The sequence below is a fragment of the Anabrus simplex genome, chromosome 2, assembly GCF_040414725.1.
Source record: "Anabrus simplex isolate iqAnaSimp1 chromosome 2, ASM4041472v1, whole genome shotgun sequence".
In the NCBI taxonomy this organism is placed as follows: Eukaryota; Metazoa; Arthropoda; class Insecta; order Orthoptera; family Tettigoniidae; genus Anabrus; species Anabrus simplex.
Genome location: NC_090266.1, coordinates 438,413,961 through 438,436,463, shown reverse-complemented (window position 1 = coordinate 438,436,463; position 22,503 = coordinate 438,413,961). Strand labels below are relative to the sequence as shown.

At 39.4% G+C, this 22,503-nt stretch overlaps 1 protein-coding gene across 1 annotated transcript in view; it reads right to left on the bottom strand.

Moving 5' to 3' along the window:
* The window catches only part of Sema5c (Semaphorin 5c), a 545,428-nt gene that overhangs the window by 56,665 nt on the left and 466,260 nt on the right, over positions 1 to 22,503 (bottom strand). The window contains exons 4-5 of the mRNA XM_067140839.2: positions 11,139 to 11,346; positions 5,128 to 5,427 (exon numbers count right to left, since the gene is read on the bottom strand). Of these exons, the coding sequence (XP_066996940.2) occupies positions 5,128 to 5,427; positions 11,139 to 11,346 (508 nt within the window). The remainder of the gene's footprint in view (positions 1 to 5,127; positions 5,428 to 11,138; positions 11,347 to 22,503) is intronic.

Genomic DNA, 22,503 nt, shown 5'->3' with positions numbered 1-22,503 from the left:
ACATGCCCCACGTAAAAAACGCACCCAGATACATTATGAAATACTGCATTTTGTTTATAGAGTCTCTTGGACTAGCATCGAGTGTGAATCGGTAACCGATGTACTCTGGAACTGCTGATGTAACATGTCTGTACTGACATTATATGTGGTGACTATGTGTTGTTGTATTTAAATTTAAATGCTGAAGGACAACTGATTTACTTATGGTAGTGATATAGTCACCTGCTTAAACCTGCAGACCAAAATTCCATAAGAGCATTTGAACTAAGAACCAACTGTGCCATGATAGTCATTCCTGAGTTTAATGCATCTGTCCTGGCCTTGAATGCAAGACAAGCTTCTTGGAAGTATTATGGCTCAGTACGTGTTTACTACTGCAAAACATGTGTTTGTTTATTATTTATATGTGTTTGCTCCATCAGCCCATCAAGTCTAAATACAGTTTCAAAGGAGATTCCCATTTATAAAAGCTTCAGACTGTACAACATACATGTTCTTTATAATACTGTGAATTCCAGGCTACAGGATATGTTCAGCCTAAGGAAAAAACAAAAAAACAAACAGACAGCATGGAGTTCTCACCAAAGACGGTCATCATTTGGAAAATTAGGCATCATTCACGGCAAGTAAGAATTTCTTATGACTCTGCAAAGTTTCAGCACTTCCTTTCATAATGTTGGTGAATAACAAACTTCTTAAAGTAGTTTTAAAAAACTTGTGTCCTCATCTTGAGGTGGTGCAGCTCTTTTCAGACACACTCCCGCACTGAGCTGCATGTACCATTTTAGCCACATGCCAGCACTCCTACCAATCTTAAATCTCTGGCAGTACCGGGAATCGACCAGAACCCCAAGGATGGCAACTAATAGCATTAACCGTTACGCTATGGAGGTGAACAAATTCGTACCCTTATCCTGAGGTCATGCATTTCTTTTGAGGTACACCTTCAATTGGGGTAAGCTGCATGTACAATTTTCCTCCAGCCAGTTTTAAATTTTGGGCAGTACCAGGAATTGAACCCAGGTACCATGGATGGCAATTAATAGCGGCAACCATTATGCTAAGGAAGTGAACCTAAAGGTAGTTGAAGATATTGTTGTACGGTTACATCACTACCACTGAACTCTGCCAAAACAAGGCAACATATTGTTGCACTCGCCAATAGGAAAAACACTGTGCAGCTGGTTCTTAGTTCAAATAGAGCAGAACAGACAGGGGATGCAAGTTACCATGCTGTTACTTATACGTATGATCAAAAGGATATGAATCAGACTACCCTTATGAAAAAAGTGATGGAGGGATGAGGAATGCTTTTGCTATACTGTATTTCTATGGGAGTACAGAGAACAGATGTCCTCACTATCTAGAGAAGATACTTAAAACTGATTTTTAAAGTAATTCTACCAGTCACAATATGTCCAGTTAAGTAAGTTTCTTTTATTATAATGTTAGCATATTTTAATGCCCTGGAGATGATTTTCTGTGTTTCCCATTTTCACACCAGGCAAATGCTGGGGCAGTAACCTTAATTAAGGCCATGGCAGCTTCCTTCCCACTCCTAGGCCTTTCCTATCCCATCATCGCCATAAGACCTATCTGTGCCCGTGCCACATAAAGCAAATTGCAAATTGGTATTTAAGAGAGTCTACATGTGAGAGACTCATGTCAGTAGATTTACTAGCATGCCAAATAATCCCTTTCCAGGCTGTAATTCTGGCAGTTCAGTATCTCTTAAAATCTACAAGGTGGCACAAAGTTGGTTTCCCCTTACACAGTAATTAATAAGGAGACAAGACAATTTTAGATATATATATAATTCGGTAACAATAGTTGGCAGCACTACAAAAACACATTTATTTGTCTACTGTCGGTTATGAGTCAGCTATCATAATTATTATCGAGTGGAAGTTCTGTTTAGTTCAGTTCAATTCTGCTCTTTTCTGTACTTTGCAATGGCACACAAGCTTACTAATGAACAATGAATTTACATGCTTCAATTATGGTAGAAGAGAGACTTCCAGAATTCATAACATTTTTGATGGAGGTTTCCAGATGTAGCATTACAAACACGGCAACATTTACGAAAATGTAAACTCAAATTTGAAAGAACGGGATAAATTAGAGATGTATCAATATCAGGTCAGCAACATAATGTTTGTAATGAAGAAAATGCTGAACTGGCTGCTCAAGTACTTGTGACAAGTCTTCGTGAGGCAACAATGAAGGCATCTGCTCAGTTGGGTATACATGGAAGGAGCCTGCAGAGAATCCTAGTAAAATTCAAGCCTTTTCGTTAAAAATTATTTCGTGCATTGCATGAATATGATTATAACAAAAGATTTGATTTATGTGAGTCGTTTGTAATTGAGAACGAAGCAGATCCAAATTTTTGGCAGTCTATTTTATGGACAGACTGCGCAATTATCAAACATAATTGGATGTGTTAGTCACCATAACTGTGTTTATTGGTGTGACACAAACCCCATGAGATAATGGAGAAAGAACTCAGTGTTCCAGATATTGCTGCCTAGGGAGGAATTTCAAGTATCTAATTCATAAGACCTTTTAAAAAAACAGGTACTTCAGTAGCTTACTTAGAAATGCCACAGAACTTAGTAGTACCTGAGCTTGAAAACAATCACATTCAACATTTCATTACGCAACAAGATGGAGCTCCACCCCACTTTGGATTGATTGTTCCCAACTTTACAGTAATCAATTCACAGAGAAGATCGGATGCTGTGGGACTATTGATCGATGTCCGACTCCTTGGCTGAATGGTCAGCATATTTGCCTTCAGATCAAACAGCCCTGGGTTCAATTTACAAGCTGGTTGGGGATTTTAAACTTACATGACTAATTACCTTGGCTCGAGGACTGGGTATTTTGCTGTCTCCAACATCCCTGCAACTCATACATCACCCAAACACTATCCTCCACCACACTAATAAGCAGTTTCCTATACAGGGTTATTACAAATGACTTTAGCGATTCCAAAGCTCTACAATAATTTTATTATTTGACATATTGTCACAAGTCTTTGCACACACATAGAAAACCTCAAAAAGTTTTTTTGACATTTGCAAATGTTCGATATGTGTCCCTTTAGTGATTCTGCAGACTCAAGCCTATGATCAAGTTCGTCCCACACTCGGCCCAGCATGTCCCTATCAATGGATTCAAAAGCACAGTTGATGTGAGCTTGCAGTTCTGGCAGGTTTGTTGGGAGAGGAGGTGTAAACACTGAGTCTTTCACATAACCCCACACAAAAAATCGCATGGGGTTAGTTCAGGAGAACGTGGAGGCCATGACATGAATTGCTGATCGTCAGTTCCACTACAACTGATCCATTGGTTTGGCAATCTCCTGTTTAAGAATTGACGAACATCACCATGGAAGTGGGGTGGAGCACCATCCTGTTGGAAGATGAAGTCCGCGCTGTCCTCCAGTTGCGGCATGAGCCAGTTTTCCAGCATGTTCAGATACATGTGTCCTGTAACGGGTTTTTTGCAGAAGAAAAGGGGGCCGTACACTTTAAACCGTGAGACTGCTCAAAACACATTCACTTTCAGTGAATTTCGAATGTGCTGCACGATAGCACGAGGATTCTCTATCCCCAAAATTTACACATTGTGTCTGTTCACTGCACCATTAAGAAAAAATGTTGCTTCATCACTGAAGACAAGTTTCGTACTAAACACATCCTCTTCCATACACTGTTCCAACCGCAACAAAAATTGAAGGCGTTTGACTTTGTCATCGGGAGTCAGGGCTTGTAGCAATTGTAAGTGGTAAGGCATCTGCGTTAGTCATTTCTGTAAGATTCTCCAAACGGTCGGCTGTGGTATGTTCAGCTCCCTGCTTGCACTCTCCGTCGACTTCTGTGGGCTACATGTGAAACTTGCCCGCACGCAATCAACTGTTTCTTCAGTCTCTGCAGACCGACCCATTGATTTCCCCTTACAGAGGCATCCTGAAGCTTTAAACTGCACATGCCATTGCCGAATGGAGTTAGCAGTTAGTGGATATTTGTGGTACTTCGTTCGGAAGTGTCGTTGCACTGTTATGGCAGACTGATGTGAGTGCATTTCAAGCACTACAAATGCTTTCTTGGCTCCTGTCGCCGTCTTGTCTCACTCCAAACTGCTCACAGCTGCTGCGCTCTCGTAGCTGAAATGTGAAGTGTGACTTCAGCAGACCAAAACTTTTTGTTTTTTCTACATGACTGTTGAGTTTCATGACCATATGTCAATTCATGGAGCTACAGTGAATTTACGAAATTGCTTCTATCATTTGTAATAACCCTGTATATTAGACAGATGGAGCCAACCCTCATCAGAGGTTCTAACTTTACAATGGCTGCAACAGGCTAGCAATAGCCACATGCACAAAATAATAATAATAATGAAAAAATGAAAATCCACAGCCTGTTTCCAGTCATTCAACCGGGTCAGGAATGGAATAAATGAAGCCCCCATCTAGCGGCGAGGATAGAAATTGTGCTGGCTGCCGAAGTCTGTCGCACTCCTCTGGGGCAATGATTAATGAATGAAAGATGAAATTAAATGATATTGGAGTGTGTTGCTGGAATGAAATATGACAGGGAAAACTGGAGTACCCGGAGAAAAACCTGTCCTGCCTCCGCTTTGTCCAGCATGAATCTCACATTATTATTATTATTATTATTATTATTATTATTATTATTATTATTATTATTATTATTATTTTGAGGCCACCGAGCTCGATAGCTGCAGTCGCTTAAGTGCGGCCAGTATCCAGTAATCGGGAGATAGTGGGTTCGAGCCCCACTGTCGGCAGCCCTGAAGGTGGTTCTCCGTGGTTTCCCATTTTCACACCAGGCAAATGCCGGGGCTGTACCTTAATTAAGGCCATGGCCGCTTCCTTCCACTTCCTAGACCTTTCCTATCCCATCGTCGCCATAAGACATATCTGTGTCGGTGCGACGTTAAGCAAAATAGCAAAAAAAAAAAAATAATTATATTTTGAGGCCATGTGATTTTAGTCTAAGGGGGATTGTTCAGAATATGGTGTTATGATTAACCTAAACAAATCATTTCAGTCTTCAAGGAGGACAACAGTAACAGAACAGTATAAGTAAAACCCACCTTTCCACAATTGATGTATTCCACTGCACTCTCCCTGAAGAGGAAGAACACAAACTTATCAGTCTCGAAGGAACCAACAAACTGCGCATCATTCAACCACTTGCTGTTGTACTGATTAGTCCGCAGTGCAACAGGACTCATGGAGCGGTAAATAGCAGGATCAGCTCCAGAGAAATCCATTGGGCTGCCTACAAAATAGTGACCTGACCTCGTTAAGAGAGCAGTTATGTTGGCCTTAGGACTGAATGGACACTTGGCAACTCCTTTCACTGTTTCTTGCACTTTGTTCACATTTTCAATCTGAAAATAATAATAATAACAGATTTAAATAATAAAAAGAAGAAATGAGACAATCATATCCCATGTTTTTCTACAAACATTTTTTTTTTTTTATAAACATGACTAAAAAGGACAATTTTAAGATTTCTGGTGTAATTTATCACATATCATGACCTGAAACATGATTTAAGATCACTCAAACATTCCAAGATTTATCTTAGTACAGACACTGAAAGCCCCTCCTTTTGTGTTACTCAAAAAGAATTATGACTGTAATGACAAAGCAACATACTATTGCTATGGATGTTATCTACCTTAAATTGTTATGATTTCTATTAATATAACACAAATATAAACATTTCAAAGGATAATAAGTGAATCTTACCCGACCTGGCATGCTGGAGGAGTTGATTACGATGAATAAGTGAATGTCCTTTGAGATGTGATAAATATAAGCAATCGTACTGTTTTCTTTAGTGGTAAACTAGTACCTAAGTCAAAACTACTAACTGCCAACTGTCAGTTTCTCTTGTCATTGTTCTAGTTAATTTATATCTGCATGAAATGTACTCAACTCAAAGTCTACAGAGCCCACCTACCCACTCAGATCTACAAACACTACATCCTGCTTCTGACATGTGCTTTCTAATACACACTCATTAAAACAAAGGATGGACTAATGTCTCCCTGACTTGACATCAGCATGCCTTGATGAATTGTAAATATCTATCAGATTACCTTCTGAAATAGCTGGAGCAGTTTACTTCTAAATTACTCTCTCTGAGAGAAATCTGCAGATAATAGAGACTACAAGAACATGAGCAAGGACCTATATAACTGTATTTTATGAAGCCATATATATTATTAAGAAAGCGCTGAAGATAAACTCAAACTTCCCAGGATCTTCACGGAGGAGGAAGTAGATTCTGCAGGCATCAGGGAATTGTAACTTATCAACTTCATGTTTGATGCATACTGAATTGTGATCACAATAGTAATAATTATATCTGAATTTTCAGTACCTTTATTATGTAATGATTACATTACATTTGTTGTTATAATGGGACTAGTGTTGGCCTGGACTGGCCATCATCAGCCATAAGACAAATTTGACAAAAAACATCCAATAATACTAGAATAAATGCCAAGTCAAGTGTTACATATACTGTACGTAAGTACTATACGTAAGTTATACAACAGTGAAGACACAGTTTCTAAATTTAAATTAATGATCTATGAATTGTGCATGTAAAATAAAATTTGGCTCTCTAAGTACATACAATGTACATTATTATTGCAGACCCACTGGATTATCATCACAGCCCCCCAGGGGTCTCGGACCACAGTTAGGGAATGGCCAGGGTAGATCATAGGAGACTGCTGATGAAAATGAGAGCTATTGGACTAGACCAAGGGGTGGTTGAATGGGTATCTAAATTTCTAGAAAAAAGAACTCAGAGAACCGGAATAAGTGAAGTGTTATTTGAGTGTTACTTTTAACAGTTAAGAGTTGGGGGGGGGGGTCCCCCACAGGGCAATATTACTGGAACTTTATGTTTTCTTATGTATTTAAATGATATCAGTGTGCTGGAACCATACATAAGGCTTTTTAAAGTTGATGTTAAACTGTATACAATAGTAAATATGAATTGTAAGGGACTGCAAAAGGACCTGGATGTTGTTGTGAGATGGTCAGCAGACAATGGTATGATGATAAAAGGAATGAGAAGTCAGGTTTCTAAGTTTCACCAAGAGAAAAAGTCCTCAGAGTTTTAATTACTGTGTTGATGGTGTGAATATACCTCATGAGGATCAATTTAATTAAGTACTTAGGGGTTAATAAAAGGAAAGACCTTCATTGGGGAAATCACAAAAACAAGGTTGTAAATAAATATTACAGATCTCTTCATATGGTTATGAGAGTATTTGGGGGTTGTAGTAAGGACGTAAAGGAGTGGGCATGTAAGTCTCTGCAAAGACCCCAGTCAGAGAATGGTTCCAATGTATGGTATCCACACAAGTATTATTTACTACGAGAACTGGAAAAGATACAAAGGAAAGCAGCACGATTTGTTCTGGGTGATTTCCCACAAAAGAACAGTTTTAAGAAAATGTTGCAAACTTTGATAAATTTCCACATTCTTTGAAATCATTTAAGAAATGACTACATAAAAACTAATAGGGAATATGCCACCTTGGTGACAGCCCTAAATGCAGATGATTGATTGATTGATTGATTGATTGATTGATTGATTGATTGATTGATTGATTGATTGATTGATTGATTGATTGATTGATTGATTGATTGATTGATTGATTGATGATCACAAAGCTATGAAATCACTTCAAAAACTTCTCATAATAAGGTTGTGATAGTCGTGAGATGGTAACTATTAGGAGAGAACTGTTTACATCTCCATATTCTGAAACTGATGATGATGATGATGATGATGATGATGATGCTTGTTGTTTTAAGGGGCCTAACATCAAAGGTCATCGGCCCCTAATGGAACGAAATGAACGACATGAGATATGAAGTTAAAATTTTAAAAAAGTATCCACTGACGAGAGTTTAAAAAAATGGATATGAAGAAAAATGAGGGTGAGATTAAAACATTCAGTGGATCTAATATGCAATGCCTTATTTTCTAATAAAATAAGAGAAAATACAGAAAAACGAAGGAATAAGGCATTGCCCAATAGTACAGATATTAACACATAATTGACGTTAGACCTTAAAATAACACATTAAAATGCGCAACACACACTAAAATGAAGTCAATGGGATAAAAGCGCAACTGACACAAACAACACTAGGACAAAGGACATCATCACACACGAGAAAACAGACCGCTATCCCTCATAAAGCGGATGACGAGGTCTGCTGACTGCTCGTCATCTCGCAAGATAAGTGGGATTGTACTCGGAAGGTTAAGACTACGGCGCAGATCGACCAGGTCCACACACTCTGTAAGGATGTGTACCACGTATTCTGAAACTAGCAAGACACCCGTGCTTCGCTACAGTATTATATTGAAATTTATAATTGATTGATTAACGTTTTATATATACCGTAATCCGCCGGAATTCGCGATCTGACTTGTTTTCTGAGAGATTACGGCAAAGTTCCTCCCATTTTTCAATATTTCTTTCCCCAAACGCGTTTTTCTTTGTTTTTAAAGGAGATACAAATACCATTTTTCACGTCTGTAACAACTGTAGTTTTTATTAGATGTACGCATCCACATACAATTAATTCAATTAATTTTTCAATACTTTCACCTCCGCCCCCTTCATTGGATTTTCCAAGAATACGTGTTTCTTTACTTTTAAAAAAGATTCCAAACATCAATGTTCACGTCTGCAAAATCTTTCATTTTTGAGACAATAATATCTTCATACAAATATTTCAACTAATTTTTCGATTTCCCTCCCCCCCCCCCCCTCTTTAAGTGGATTTCCGAAAACAAAAACTACGTATTTCTTTATTTTAAAGGAGATTTCAAATACCAAACTTCACGTCTGCAACATCTTCAGTTTGTGAGATATCAGTATCGTAATGAAAAGAATTCAACCCCTTTTTCATTCACCCAAGTGTTCTTTTCCGAAAACAAAAAAAATACATGTTTATTTTTAGTAGAGATAAAAAATATACAATTTTTTAATGCCGTACATGTTAAGTTTTTGAGATATACTGTAGAACTGTTCATTTCAAAATTTCACCCCTCTTTTAGTTCCCCTTAAGTGGAGTTTCAAAAAACAAATCACCTATGTTTCTTTACTTTTATAGGAGATTCCAAATACCAGTTTTTACGTCTGTAACATTTTACGTTTCTGAGATACAGTGAAGTTATAATCTTTCTAAAAATTCACCCCATTTTGTCACTCCCATTTAACCACCATTATTGGATTTTCCAAAAACAAAAACAAAAATACGTGTTTTTTTGTTTTTAAATGAGATCCCAAATACCCATTTTCTGGTGTGTAATATCTTCAGTTTCTGAGATATATCCTCATTAAGGGCATTCAACCGTTTCTTCACCCTTTTTCTTCCCTCCTATTGGGATTTTCCGAAAACAAATAATACTTGTTTCTTTATTTTTAAAGGAGATTCTAAATACCAATTTTTACATCTGTAAACTTTTAGAGTTTTACGCGTTTCTTTATTTTTATAGGATCTCCCAAATACAAATTTTCAGATCTGTAATATCTTCAGTTTCTGAGATATAAGTATCCTCATAAAGCATTCAACCAGTTTTTCACCCTTTTTCACCCCTCCTATTTTGATTTTCCGAGAACAAATAATACTTAATTCTTTATTTTTAGAAGAGATTCTAAATACCAATTATAAGATCTGTAAACTTTTAAAGTTTTGAGATATAGATACACTCATTTCAAAATTTCACCCCCCCCCCCCCTTTTCACTCCCTTGGCGACGGAATATCCAAAAATCCTCCCTTAGCGAGCACCTACATTGTAATATAAATGTATCCTCAAAATTTCATTTCTTTATGTCCAGTAGTTTTGGCTCGGCGATGATGAGTCAGTCAGTCAGTCAGTCAGTCAGTCAGTCAGGACAAGTTATTTTATATATATAGATATAGTGCCAGCAAGTCACAGGTGTGAGCAGTAGGCAAGAGATCTGCATCCTTTAGACAATCGTTTGAAATTCCATACTAAGTGTAGAATTTCTGTAGCTTTTTTCATGCTCATTTTATGACAAATATAGGGATGGAGCCTTGCTGCTAGACCTGGATTATTTTCATAATCTCAGCCATAAATGAATTACAATTTACTAAAGACACTACAAACATCCAGGACACAGAACAGGTAACCTTAGTCTCTATATCTCCTACAGTAAAAATGAATAAAATAACACATATTCATTCATACAAAATTATACAATTATATATCATGATTGATACACTATTAAATTATTGGCCTCAGGACATCTGAATAGGAGTAACTATTAGAAGATGCCAATATATGGGTAAGAAATCCAAGTTTACCCTAGCCTGTTAACTATCGAATTCATGTCTACTGAAGTAATACTATTGAGTAAGAAAAGATCTCCATTCAAGCCATGAAGACCCATGGACTAGGGGAAAGTAAAGGATTTGTTTAACCTCAGGACAAACCTGTCAACTTTTACCCAGCCGCCTATATACCGAAAAATTTCCGTAGGACTCTTCCCGCTTACAATTAAAGAACTTCAGGGCCATGTGCTTGTCTAGAAGTAGGAATCTCATTCCTAGACTTTCCGACTACCATACCTGACGAGAAATGGACATGAATAAATCATGTATTCACCATAGTTTATTCAGTCTTAAAGCCCCATGTAATAACCACAACACAAAATAACGTACTAGTGCAATAACTGACTTTCTTTTACACAGCTATCAATATACAATACATCAAAAGAAAGAACACATATTTTAAAAAACTTGGAGTTTTTACATGACTGTTATCTAGGAACAATAAGACTGACAGTTTTATGTTGAATTCGACCCATGGGACAAGGCTTTTTAAAACTCTCATATCCGTTGGCCAGCATGCAGTATATCAAAGACCTTAACAACTTGAGGGAATATGTGGACATTTCTTTACAAATCACATGTTGATATTTGATAGAATAACAATGAAAATACTTCAAAATCAGCAGTATTATGAATGCAAAGAAAACTCTCATTCATAAACAAGGAGTACATGGAGAGCATAGCATCAGTACTTACATCTCTCCACGAGCAGACAGGAGAAAAGGAATTAGTGCCACATGTAAAAAGTCTCTTCCCATTTGTAAGCAACACCTTAATGTAGTTATGACAGTCTTCTTCAGTTTGACCTTTATCAAGACATAGTGATGTCTTGTTAGGTAGCGATGGCCAATGAGCTTTCTCCAGAAGTTCCAGGTTCCACAGACCCATGCGATACAGTGTGTCCCTGCACAAAAAAGGCACCATCATTTTTACTATCTGTACTTTAATACTGGAACAAAAGATTATACACTCTTACAATTAATGTCAAAAGCAGAATGGCACCAGTACACTGAAAATGAATTCTTCAGAAAATGAACCAGTATAATGCTATTACCTTTAAATTCCCAGCATCCAATTCAAGGAGATAATTGCCTCCTTTCGTATAATAATGAGTCACACAAAGTTCATAAAGTAGATTAGTGCATATCAGGAATATGCTGACTGACGCTCGCTCTTTGTCAGACTACAAGATATTACATTGGAAACATACTGTCGGGGTTGCCTACAATCCAGGAGTGTGTGTGATGTTCTGGGCAATGTATTCTCAGTCTCGAATCGCAAAACGTACAGTACAAGAGCCATCTTTGACTTAAATTGTATGATGCACATTATGAAAAATGTAAGTTTTTAGTAGTTTCTACGAGCATTGTTTATAATCTAATTTGATTAAATGTAATTCATTTAATTAACTAAATCTAATTGTCCGGCTCCTTGGCTGAATGGTCACCGTACTGATCACCGGTTGAGAGGGCCCCGTGTTCGATTCACAGCTCGGCTGGGGATTTTAACTGCATATGGCTCGGGGAACGGGTGTTTGTGCTCGTCTTTATATACTTCTCTTCATACACATACAACATTTCACATTACCAACAACTACAGAAACACGCACATAGGGTTGGCGTCGGCATCGGTAAGGACATCCGGCCGTAAAACCCGGCCAAATTCACAAGTGCTGACACCAATAAACTAGGAAAAGGTCAGGAAGAAGAAGAAAGAAGAAGAGGAATTCATTAAATGTTATTAATGAATTCAATTATTCCTAGAAGGGCATCAGTAATGTGTGTGATTTATACAGTACATTACGAGCATTACCAAACAAAGAAATACTTCACAAAATGAATATTAATCATGGATCAAGTATATATAAACAAGTCATATTTCACGCTCGAGAAAAAAAAGTATATTCTGTGGTGCCATCCATAAACAAATTACTTAACAAAGAATATTTTATCGTACCGTACTTCAAACACTGGAACGAATAACCATTCTCCCAAACTTTACCGGGTCGTTGTTTTACTTCGGTGTTGCTTGTATCAGCCATGGAAAGCCTGTGTGAAGTTATTCCGTGTTAACCCACAATGTATATGCCGTTGCTGCTCTTAGGTATTGTGACTCACCCAAAGGCTACTTTGTATGCCGTAGGCAGAAGGAGGCTCAAACGGCGCAAGCCTCCTCCATTCTCCTATAATTATTTTCAAACTGTACTGATTTGAAACATGAAGAAATAGGCTAATCCACCTCTAGTCTTTCTACCTCACTGTAGAGTCTATCAACAATCCCGATGGCTGTCTTATCTTAACCTGAAACTGAACTTACTGAAATTAAATCGTATGACAAAGGGCGTCCGCTTTTTTGGTGTAGTAGTTTGTGTGATTAGCTGCCACCCTCCGGAGGTCCGGGTTCGATTCCCGGCTCTACCACAGAATTTTAAAAGTGGTACGAGGGCTGGAACGCGGTCCACTCAGCCTCGGGAGGTGAAATGAGGGGGTACGATTCCCACCTCAGCCATCCTCGAAACGGTTTTCCGTGGTCCCCACTTATTCTCCAGGCAAATGCCGGGATGGTACCTAACTTAAGGCCACGGCAGCTTCTTTCCATCTTCCTTCCGACACTACCTTCCCCCCACAAGGCCCCTGTTCAGCATAGCAGATGAGGCCGCCTGGGCTAGGTACTGGTCCTCTTCCCCATTTGTATCCCCAACCAGAGCTTCACGCTGCTGGACACTGCCCTTGAGGTGGTAGATGTGGGATCCCTCGCTGAGTCCGTGGGGAAAACCAACCCTGCAGGGTAAATGGATTAAGAAAGAAAGAAAGAAAGAAAGAAAGAAAGAAAGAAAGAAAGGGGCATATAAACATTACATATAAAAATGGCATTACGTCCGATTCGGTGAATGTATTTCCTGTCAACTGTAACACGAGTATTGATAATCAGAAGCGGCATCCCAAACCAAAGGAACAGTTTTCCAGCCGCCTCTTAAAATGATATATTTGTAGTCAGCTCCAGCCTACCGAGAAATATGCCATATGATAATGCAATAATACTTAAGGCATGATAAACCGAACGGAGGCAATCTCTAAATATGTTTGCCATTATTATTATTATTATTATTATTATTATTATTATTATTATTATTATTATTATTATTATTATTATTATTATTATTAATTTTCGATATTTCAGCAGTTAAGGACAGTTTTTTAACTTATGTTACCACAAAGGTAGAAAAAGAATAATAAACCGTCTTAGTATCAAGCATTTAGTTTTAACTCCAGTTCTATTGTTTCAATTACCATTTTCACACCAGGCAAATACTGGGACTGTACCTTATATAAAGCCACAGCCGCTTCCCTCCCACTCTTATCCCTTTCCTATCTGATCGTCGCCATAAGGCCTATCTGTGTCAGTGCGACGTAAAGCAAAAATGAAAAATATAGCGAAAAGAGGGCAATCTCCAAGGTCTACTTTTGTTTATCTCACTTTTCTCCTATCAGCAAGTGAACCACCGGAATTTTAAAAGGAAATGCACCCAAAAAACACCCCTTTCTTTCATCATTGTAATATACTGTATATCCACAGTTGCCGATCGTCTGTCCATTATGTGTCAAATCATGAGCATGGTGCTCAAGGACTTAGCAGTACCTGCTGTAATGGACGCCTAGTACACACGGATAAAAACATCGACGGTAAAGAACAAACAACGACAATAAGGAAGAATATACACTTATCAAAGCGTAACACTTGCAAAATGAACGAATGTTCATTACATAATTACTGTATTTCTACACCATCACGCTTTAATCAAATATCCACAAGGCAACCAATTTGCCAACACTCATTTTAAGGACTAGGAACATCGAGGTAATCAGGCCAGTGCACAAATTAAGCAGTTACTGTCTGAAGTTTTCGCACTCAGTTGGCTGTAAAATCCGACCAGCATAAGTTTTTAAAACCGAGTGACCTGGGAGATTTCCTTTTCCAGATAATCTGTAGAAGAGACTAAACTACTTCGGTCATCTATGCAACACGTGGAAAGTATAATTTGTGAATAGGTAATTGCTTATTGTTTGGGTCAGGGCTGTGACAAGATCTTCAAGAATTGCTTGGAAAAATGAAATGGCGTACGGCTTTTAGTGCCGGGAGTGTCCCAGGACATGTTCGGCTCGCCAGGTGCAGGTCTTTTGATTTGACCCCCGTAGGTGACCTGCGCGTCGTGAAGAGGATGGCATGATGATGAAGACGACACATACACCCAGCCCCCGCGCCAGCGAAATTAACCAATAATGGTTAAAATTCCCGACCCTGCCGGGAATCGAACCCGGGACTCCTGTGACCAAATGCCAACACGCTAACCATTTATACATGGAGCCGGACATTGCTTTGAATGAGTGAGGAGAAGAATGATGATGTGGTCATAAGCCTCATGAAGTCTTCGTTTGAAAAGCAAAGCCTACTCCAAACGAGCCATGAAGGCCCTTGGAGGAGTGGAAGGTAAAGGCTTCCACTATCTGTAACCTGGGCATTACATGAGATAAGAGTGGTTACCGTTCGCATCAGCCGCGAGGAATTAACCGGCTAATTTTTGGTATAGACTGAGTAAATAAAAGAGCCATGCACATCTCCAGAAGTGGAAATTTCATGTTTACATTTTTCGGCTTCCTGGCGTGGAACAGAAACCATCAAACACGCACTATTTATTTATTTATTTATTTATTTATTTATTTATTTATTTATTTATTTATTTATTTATTTATTTATTCAAGTTGCTTTAAGTCGCACTGACACAGATTGGTCTTATGGCGACGATGGGACAGGAAAGGGTTAGAAGTGGGAAGGAAGCTGCCGTGGCCTTAATTAGGGTACAGCCCCGGCATTTGCCTGGTGTGAAAATGGGAAACCACGGAAAACTATCTTCAAGGCTGCCGGCAGTGGAGTTCGAACACACTATCTCCCGAATACTGGATACTGGCCGCACTTAGCGACTGCAGCTATCGAGCTCGATAAGCACGCATTTACCGTTCCGGTTAGCATCCCCATGTGTGTTGTTCCACACTCTGGAAGTCGTAGAGTGTAAAGATAGGTGGGTCATAGAATGCCAATATGTAAAGTGCCCATTTTGGCCTAGTCGCCAATGGGGGGAATATGATGGAGGACAATAAATTAGCACAGTCGACCAGGAAAGTGGTGGTCGACTGTTCATGAAATATTAAAACTCTTGCATCATGAAATATTAAAACTCTTGCATTACTATGGATCGATCTTGGGTATCTGTAATTGAAATATTAACGCTTTACGCCTTCTACAAATTAAAAGTATTTATTTATTTATTTATTTATTTATTTACTTTTAAATTGCTAATGTTTTCTTGTTTTTCTCATTCTTTCCTTGTTTTCCTTTTATTGTCTATTTAAGGACGACACACACAAAACCCGTCCCCGAGCCAGTGGAAATAACCAATTAAGGTTAAAATCCCCGACTCGGCGGGGTATCTCCTCATTGCACAGTGAATATTTAATGTCATCTCCGAGTACCAACAGCCGGTGTAGCACTACGGATTAGTATTACTGTCCTTAAGTTTGAACACCTTGTATGGAAATTGGCAACTACAAGTCATCATACCATCGGTGTTCGCATTCCACTGTAGGTCACGTTTGTTTATTCAGTCACGTTAAGAGAGAGGAAGACGTTATGCACACACGTGCAGCGAAGAAAAGCGTGTAAGTATAGTGACCTCCTGCTGTTAGCTTTCTCGAGAAGTGCTCCTCTGGAGGCGCCATCCAATGTTTGTGTCCCGTAATACATACACTACAACAGGATTACAAATTTATGATTGAATAAATAAGCTCTTGCCTAACATAAGGGCCAGAAATACACAGTAAATTGACCGGCTGCGTAGTTCAGTTGGTAGATGTTCGCGCCCATTGTTTATGGACGGTCGGATTCCGATGTGGTCGGTTAGTATTTACATTAAATAACTCCTTTTCAGATCAGTGTCTCTTAAGACCGATAGCAGTTGAAAGCACGTCAAACACACAGAACTGTTCTTACTATAACGCGTTCCCACCGTGCGGGTAAAATTTGTCCGAAAACCTCTAATGTCTGGTGTTTGACCTAGCATGTACAGTAGGTACAGGCCTATCTGCCATTTTGAAACAGAACTGGTAAGGGAACTGCAAAAGGTATCATCCCAGTACTTGGCTGGAAATGTGAAACTATTACGTAGTAGTAGTAGTTGTTGTTCCCAAATTTATTTTACCCTTCATCACCTCCGTTATAAAATGTTATTTTTTAAGACAATTCCCGAGGTTAACTAATGTGATAACGATAAGCTATTAGTACGGAAATCCCCCAAAAAACATACAAGAACTACTACCAAAGAGAAATGCGAAACGTTGTACAGGCCTACATCGATAAATAACTTCGTACAGCCTCTTCAAGCGACGAAAGGGAATAGCAAAATAGGATCATTTAACGCTTGATTTCCTCCCCACTTTCCGGTGCATCGACCGTCAGGTCCAATGCAATGCCACGAACACAGCTGAATACGGGTGTCGAGCTTATAACCGGCCAACCGTGGCACGCCCCGAGAACTGGCACGCATGCAAAACAGCATCAAGCAAGCAAGCTAGCAAGCAATATCTCTCTCCCTTCCCCTCTGGAGACATGATACTTGTCGCACGCGGAAACGAGAAGAACGCCACTTTCACTCCTGCTAATTGCGTGTGTTGTCACACTTGTCACACATTTTGTCAGATAAACGTAGCTGTAGCCAAGTTGCATGTAGCACTCTCTTACTACAACGATCGCATCCTATCCACGGGGAATAAGGACAGACAACACAATCCGACTTCAAACCGTAAGAACATATTCATATTTTAGCAGTTGTTGTTTTATTTAGTTTTCAGGAAATTTGAATCACGTATGTATGTTTGTTATTATCGTACGGTCAAACTAGCCTACGAATAAACATAGTATTAATAACAGATTTACAATTTGATGTAAAAAAAAAAGTCCAAACCAAGCTTGTAGTTTCATGTGTTTCTTGACCTCGTGATCATAGATACAGTAAATCAAATTTTACGTGGAATCCAAACCACAGGGACGAAACATTCCATTTCAAAATTTCCAAATACGGAATTGTGGCCGCCTTGACGAGAAACCAAAGACGATATCACTCAGCTATCATAGCTACCTCCACCCACACACTTATACAATAATAAGCAGAAGAAGAATGACGATATCACTCAGCTATCACAGCTACCCCCACCCACACATTCACACAATAATAATAATAATAATAATAATAATAATAATAATAATAATAATAATAATAATAATAATAATGCTCTCACCGAGCGAGTTGGCTGCGCGGTACGACTTACGTGCCTAGGAGCCTGCGTTCGGTAAATATTGGGTTCGAACCCCACTACCAGCAGCCCGGTAGATAGCATGGTTTTCTTTGGCTTACCATTTTCACACCAGACAAATGTTGAGTCTGTACTTTAATTTATGCCACGGTCGCTTTTTTTCCAGTTCCAACTTTATCCAATCTCACTCTCGTCATCAGACACGTGGGTTTATTTCCTGTCACAGCTTTCTTGCATTTAAGTACACTGAAATGCCAATCAACTGGGTCAAGATTTGACATCGTAACCTTGAGCAAAGCGGACAAGTGTTTTACCAACGGTGTTACTCAACCAGTCCACAGGCTAGACAAACAACATGAAAGTCAAATAATGAGTTCTCAAATACCTCTAATCTTGCGATCATCCACTCTACCCTGTACAATTAACGTGCTGTCTTTGCTTCACAAAAGATTTGTCTAAAATTGATGGAGAATAAATAAAACAGCATAAGCTAAAACCAAACACGCTTAAAGGATTCAAAGTGGTAAGATAATGTAAGATGATCACTTCCTGGCTTTAAAAACAGCGGAAGACACTAAATTTCGGCTTTCTATTATACGACACACAAACATATTAATTACACATCTGGACATTATTACCATGCCATCCTCAGATAAAATGCCATACAGGTTGTCAGCATTAGTTTGAGCAAAATATGTTTGACATAAGCGAAGTTACTGATGAGTCTGTACTGCGTTAATATAACTTATGGTAGAGGAATCTCTGCTGGTCCGACTGGCCTCCGAGAGGCTCAACACACACATCCAACTACATATTATAACTGTCGAAGCATCGTGGAAGAAGCTGTTACATGGAACACCGTTATACCTCAGTATTTCCAGAGATCAAATCAATGAAAAAGGAAAGTGTATCTGTGAGGTCTTACAGAAGGCAGAAGTACACAGTCAGCAGTGCATAAAGGTAGTTGAATAAAATGATAATGTCCAAGTAGAGGAGGCGACAAATACTGGAATTACTGAAATTCACCTATGATAATTTCGTTTTTCGTGGTTTCCCATTTTCACACCAGGCATTGCTGGGGCTATACCTTACTTAAGGCCACGGCCGCTTCCTTCCCAGTCCTAGCCCTTTCCTATCCCATAGTCGCCATAAGACCTATCTCTGTCAACGCGATGTAAAGCAATTCGTAAAACAAATGTTGAAAGCCAGGAAAGCAGCTGCGTACATTTTAAAGGCTATGGGTTGGGATTCAGTGCCAAATCTGAAATACTTTTTTGATTACTGTCTGATGAAGAAGTGATACCAAATGAATGGAGAGTTGCAACAGTAGCCCCCACTGTGCGAGGGAAAGGGTGATAAATTTCAGGCGAGTCAGCTTAACATGTGTTGTTTGTAATCTCTGGGAAAGCATTCAATGTGATTCTATTAGACACGTTTGCGAAATTACCAACTGGTTTAATAGAAGGCAGTTCAGGTTTAGGAAAGGTTATTTCAGTGAGGCTCAACTTGCAGGATTCCAGCAAGATAAAGCAGATATTTGCGATTCAGGAGGTCAAATGGGCTGTATCGCTACTGTATCGCTTTTTATAGGGTAGATCATGGGCGATTATTGACGAAAATGAGTGCTACTGGACTAGACGAAGAGTAGTTGAACGGGTGGCTACATTTCTAGAGAACAGAACTCAGAGAATTAGAGTAGGTGAAATGTTATCTGATCCTGAAATGATTAAATGGGGGTCCCAACAGGGCAGTATTACTGTATATTTATGTTTTCTTATATATATATATACATACATACATACATACATTATCATTATAGACTGTTATGCCTTTCAGCGTTCAGTCTGCAAGCCTCTGAGAATTTACTAAACGTCGCCACAATCCTCGATTTGCAACTAGTGTTGTGGCCTCATTTAGTTCTATACCTCTTATCTTTAAATCGTTAGAAACCGAGTCTAACCATCGTCGTCTTGGTCTCCCTCTACTTCTCTTACCCTCCATAACAGAGTCCATTATTCTCCTAGGTAAACTAGCCTCCTCCATTCGCCTCACATGACCCCACCACCGAAGCCGGTTTATGCGTACAGCTTCGTCCATCGAGTTCATTCCTAAATTAGCCTTTATCTCCTCATTCCGAGTACCCTCCCGCCATTGTTCCCACCTGTTTGTACCAGCAATCATTCTCGCTACTTTCATGTCTGTTACTTATAACTTATGAATAAAATATCCTGAGTCCACCCAGCTTTCGTTCCCGTAAAGTAAAGTTGGTCTGAAAACAGACCGATGTAAAGATAGTTTCGTCTGGGAGCCGACTTCCTTCTTACAGAATACTGCTGATAGCAACTGCGAGCTCACTGCATTAGCTTTACTACACCTTGATTCAATCTCACTTACTATATTACCATCCTGGGAAAACACACAACCTAAATACTTGAAATTATCGACCTGTTCTAGCTTTGTATCACCAATCTGACATTCAATTCTGTTGAATTTCTTACCTACTGACATCAACTTAGTCTTCGAGGGGCTAATTTTCATACCATACTCATTGCACCTATTTTCAAGTTCCAAGATATTAGACTGCAGGCTTTCGGCACAGTCTGCCATTAAGACCAAGTCGTCAGCATAGGCCAAACTGCTTACTACATTTCCACCTAACTGAATCCCTCCCTGTCATTTTATGCCTTTCAGCAGATGAACCATGTAAACTACGAACAGCAAAGGTGAAAGATTGCAGCCTTGTCTAACTCCTGTAAGTACCCTGAACCATGAACTCATTCTACCATCAATTCTCACTGAAGCCTAATTGTCAACATAAATGCTTTTGATTGATTTTAATAATCTACCTTTAATTCCATAGTCCCCCAGTATGGCGAACATCTTTTCCCTTGGTACCCAGTCATATGCTTTCTCTAGATCTACGAAACATAAACACAACTGCCTATTCCTCTCGTAGCATTTTTCAATAATAATTATAATTTCGTGTGGCTATTTCTAGCCGAGTGCAGCCCTTGCAAGGCAGACCCTCCGATGAGGGTGGGCGGCATCTGCCATGTGTAGGTAACTGCGTGTTATTGTGGTGGAGGATAGTGTTATGTGTGGTGTGTGAGTTGCAGGAATATTAGAGACAGCACAAACACCCAGGCCCCGGGCTATTGGAATTAACCAATTAAGGTTAAAATCCCCGACCCGGCCGGGAATCGAACCCGGGACCCTCTGAACCGAAGGCCAGTACGCTGACCATTCAGCCAACGAGTCGGACATTTTTCAATTACCTGGCGCATACTGAAAATCTGATCCTGACAGCCTCTCTGTGGCCTGAAACCACACTGGTTTTCATCCAACTTCCTCTCAACGACTGATCGCACCCTCCCTTCCAGGATGCCAGTGAATACTTTGCCTGGTATACTAATCAATGAGATACCTCGACAGTTGTTGCAATCCTTCCTGTTCCCTTGCTTATAGATAGGTGCAATTACTGCTTTTGTCCAATCTCAAGGTACCTTATCAACACTCCACGCTAATTTTACTACTCTATGAAGTCATTTCATCCCTGCCTTCCCACTATACTTCACCATTTCAGGTCTAATTTCATCTATTCCTGCTGCCTTATGACAATGGAGTTTATTTACTATCATTTCCACTTCCTCAAGCATAATTTCACCAACATCCTCTGCCTCCTCCCCATGAGCTTGGCTGTTCGCAACACCACCAGGATGATTTCCTTTTACATTGAGAAGATGTTCAAAATATTCCCTCCACCTCTCCAGTGACTCCCTGGGATCTATTATGAGTTCACCTGAATTACTAAAAACACTGTTCATTTCCTTTTTCCCTCCCTTCCTAAGATTCTTTATTACTGTCCAGAAAGGTTTCCCTGCTGCTTGACCTAGCCTTTCCAGGTTATTACCAAAATCTTCCCATGACTTCTTTTTGGTTTTAACAACTATTTGTTTCGCTCCGTTTCTTTCATCTCCGTACCAATCCCTGTCTGCCTTGGCCCTTGTTTGGAGCCATTTCTGATAAGCCTTCTTTTTACGTTTACAGGCTGCTCTCACTTCATCATTCCACCAAGATGTTCGCCCTTTCCCATCTTTACACACAGTTGTTCCTAGGCATTCCCTTGTTGTTTCTATTACAGCATCCCTGTATGCCACCCATTCACTTTCTATATCCTGAACCTGCTTACTGTCTACTGTTCGAAACTCCTCACTAATCATATCCATGTACTTCTGTCTAATTTCCTCGTCCTGGAGACTTTCTACCCTTATTCGTTTGCAGACAGATTTCACTTTCTCTACCCTAGGCCCAGAGATACTTAGTTCACTACAGATCAGATAGTGGTCTGTATCATCGAAAAATCCGCGAAAAACTCGTACATTCCTAACAGTTTTCCTGAATTCGTAGTCTGTTAAGATATAGTCTATTATGGATCTGGTACCCCTAGCCTCCCATGTGTAGCAGTGAATAGCCTTATGCTTGAAGAATGTATTCGTAACAGCTAAACCCATACTAGCACAGAAGTCCAGCAAACGCATCCCATTCCCATTAGCTTCCATATCTTCCCCACATTTACCAATCACCCTTTCGTATCCTTCAGTTCTATTCCCAACTCTCGCATTGAAATCGCCCATTAGCACTATTCTATCCTTGCTGCTGACCCTGACCACGATGTGACTCAATGCTTCATAAAACTT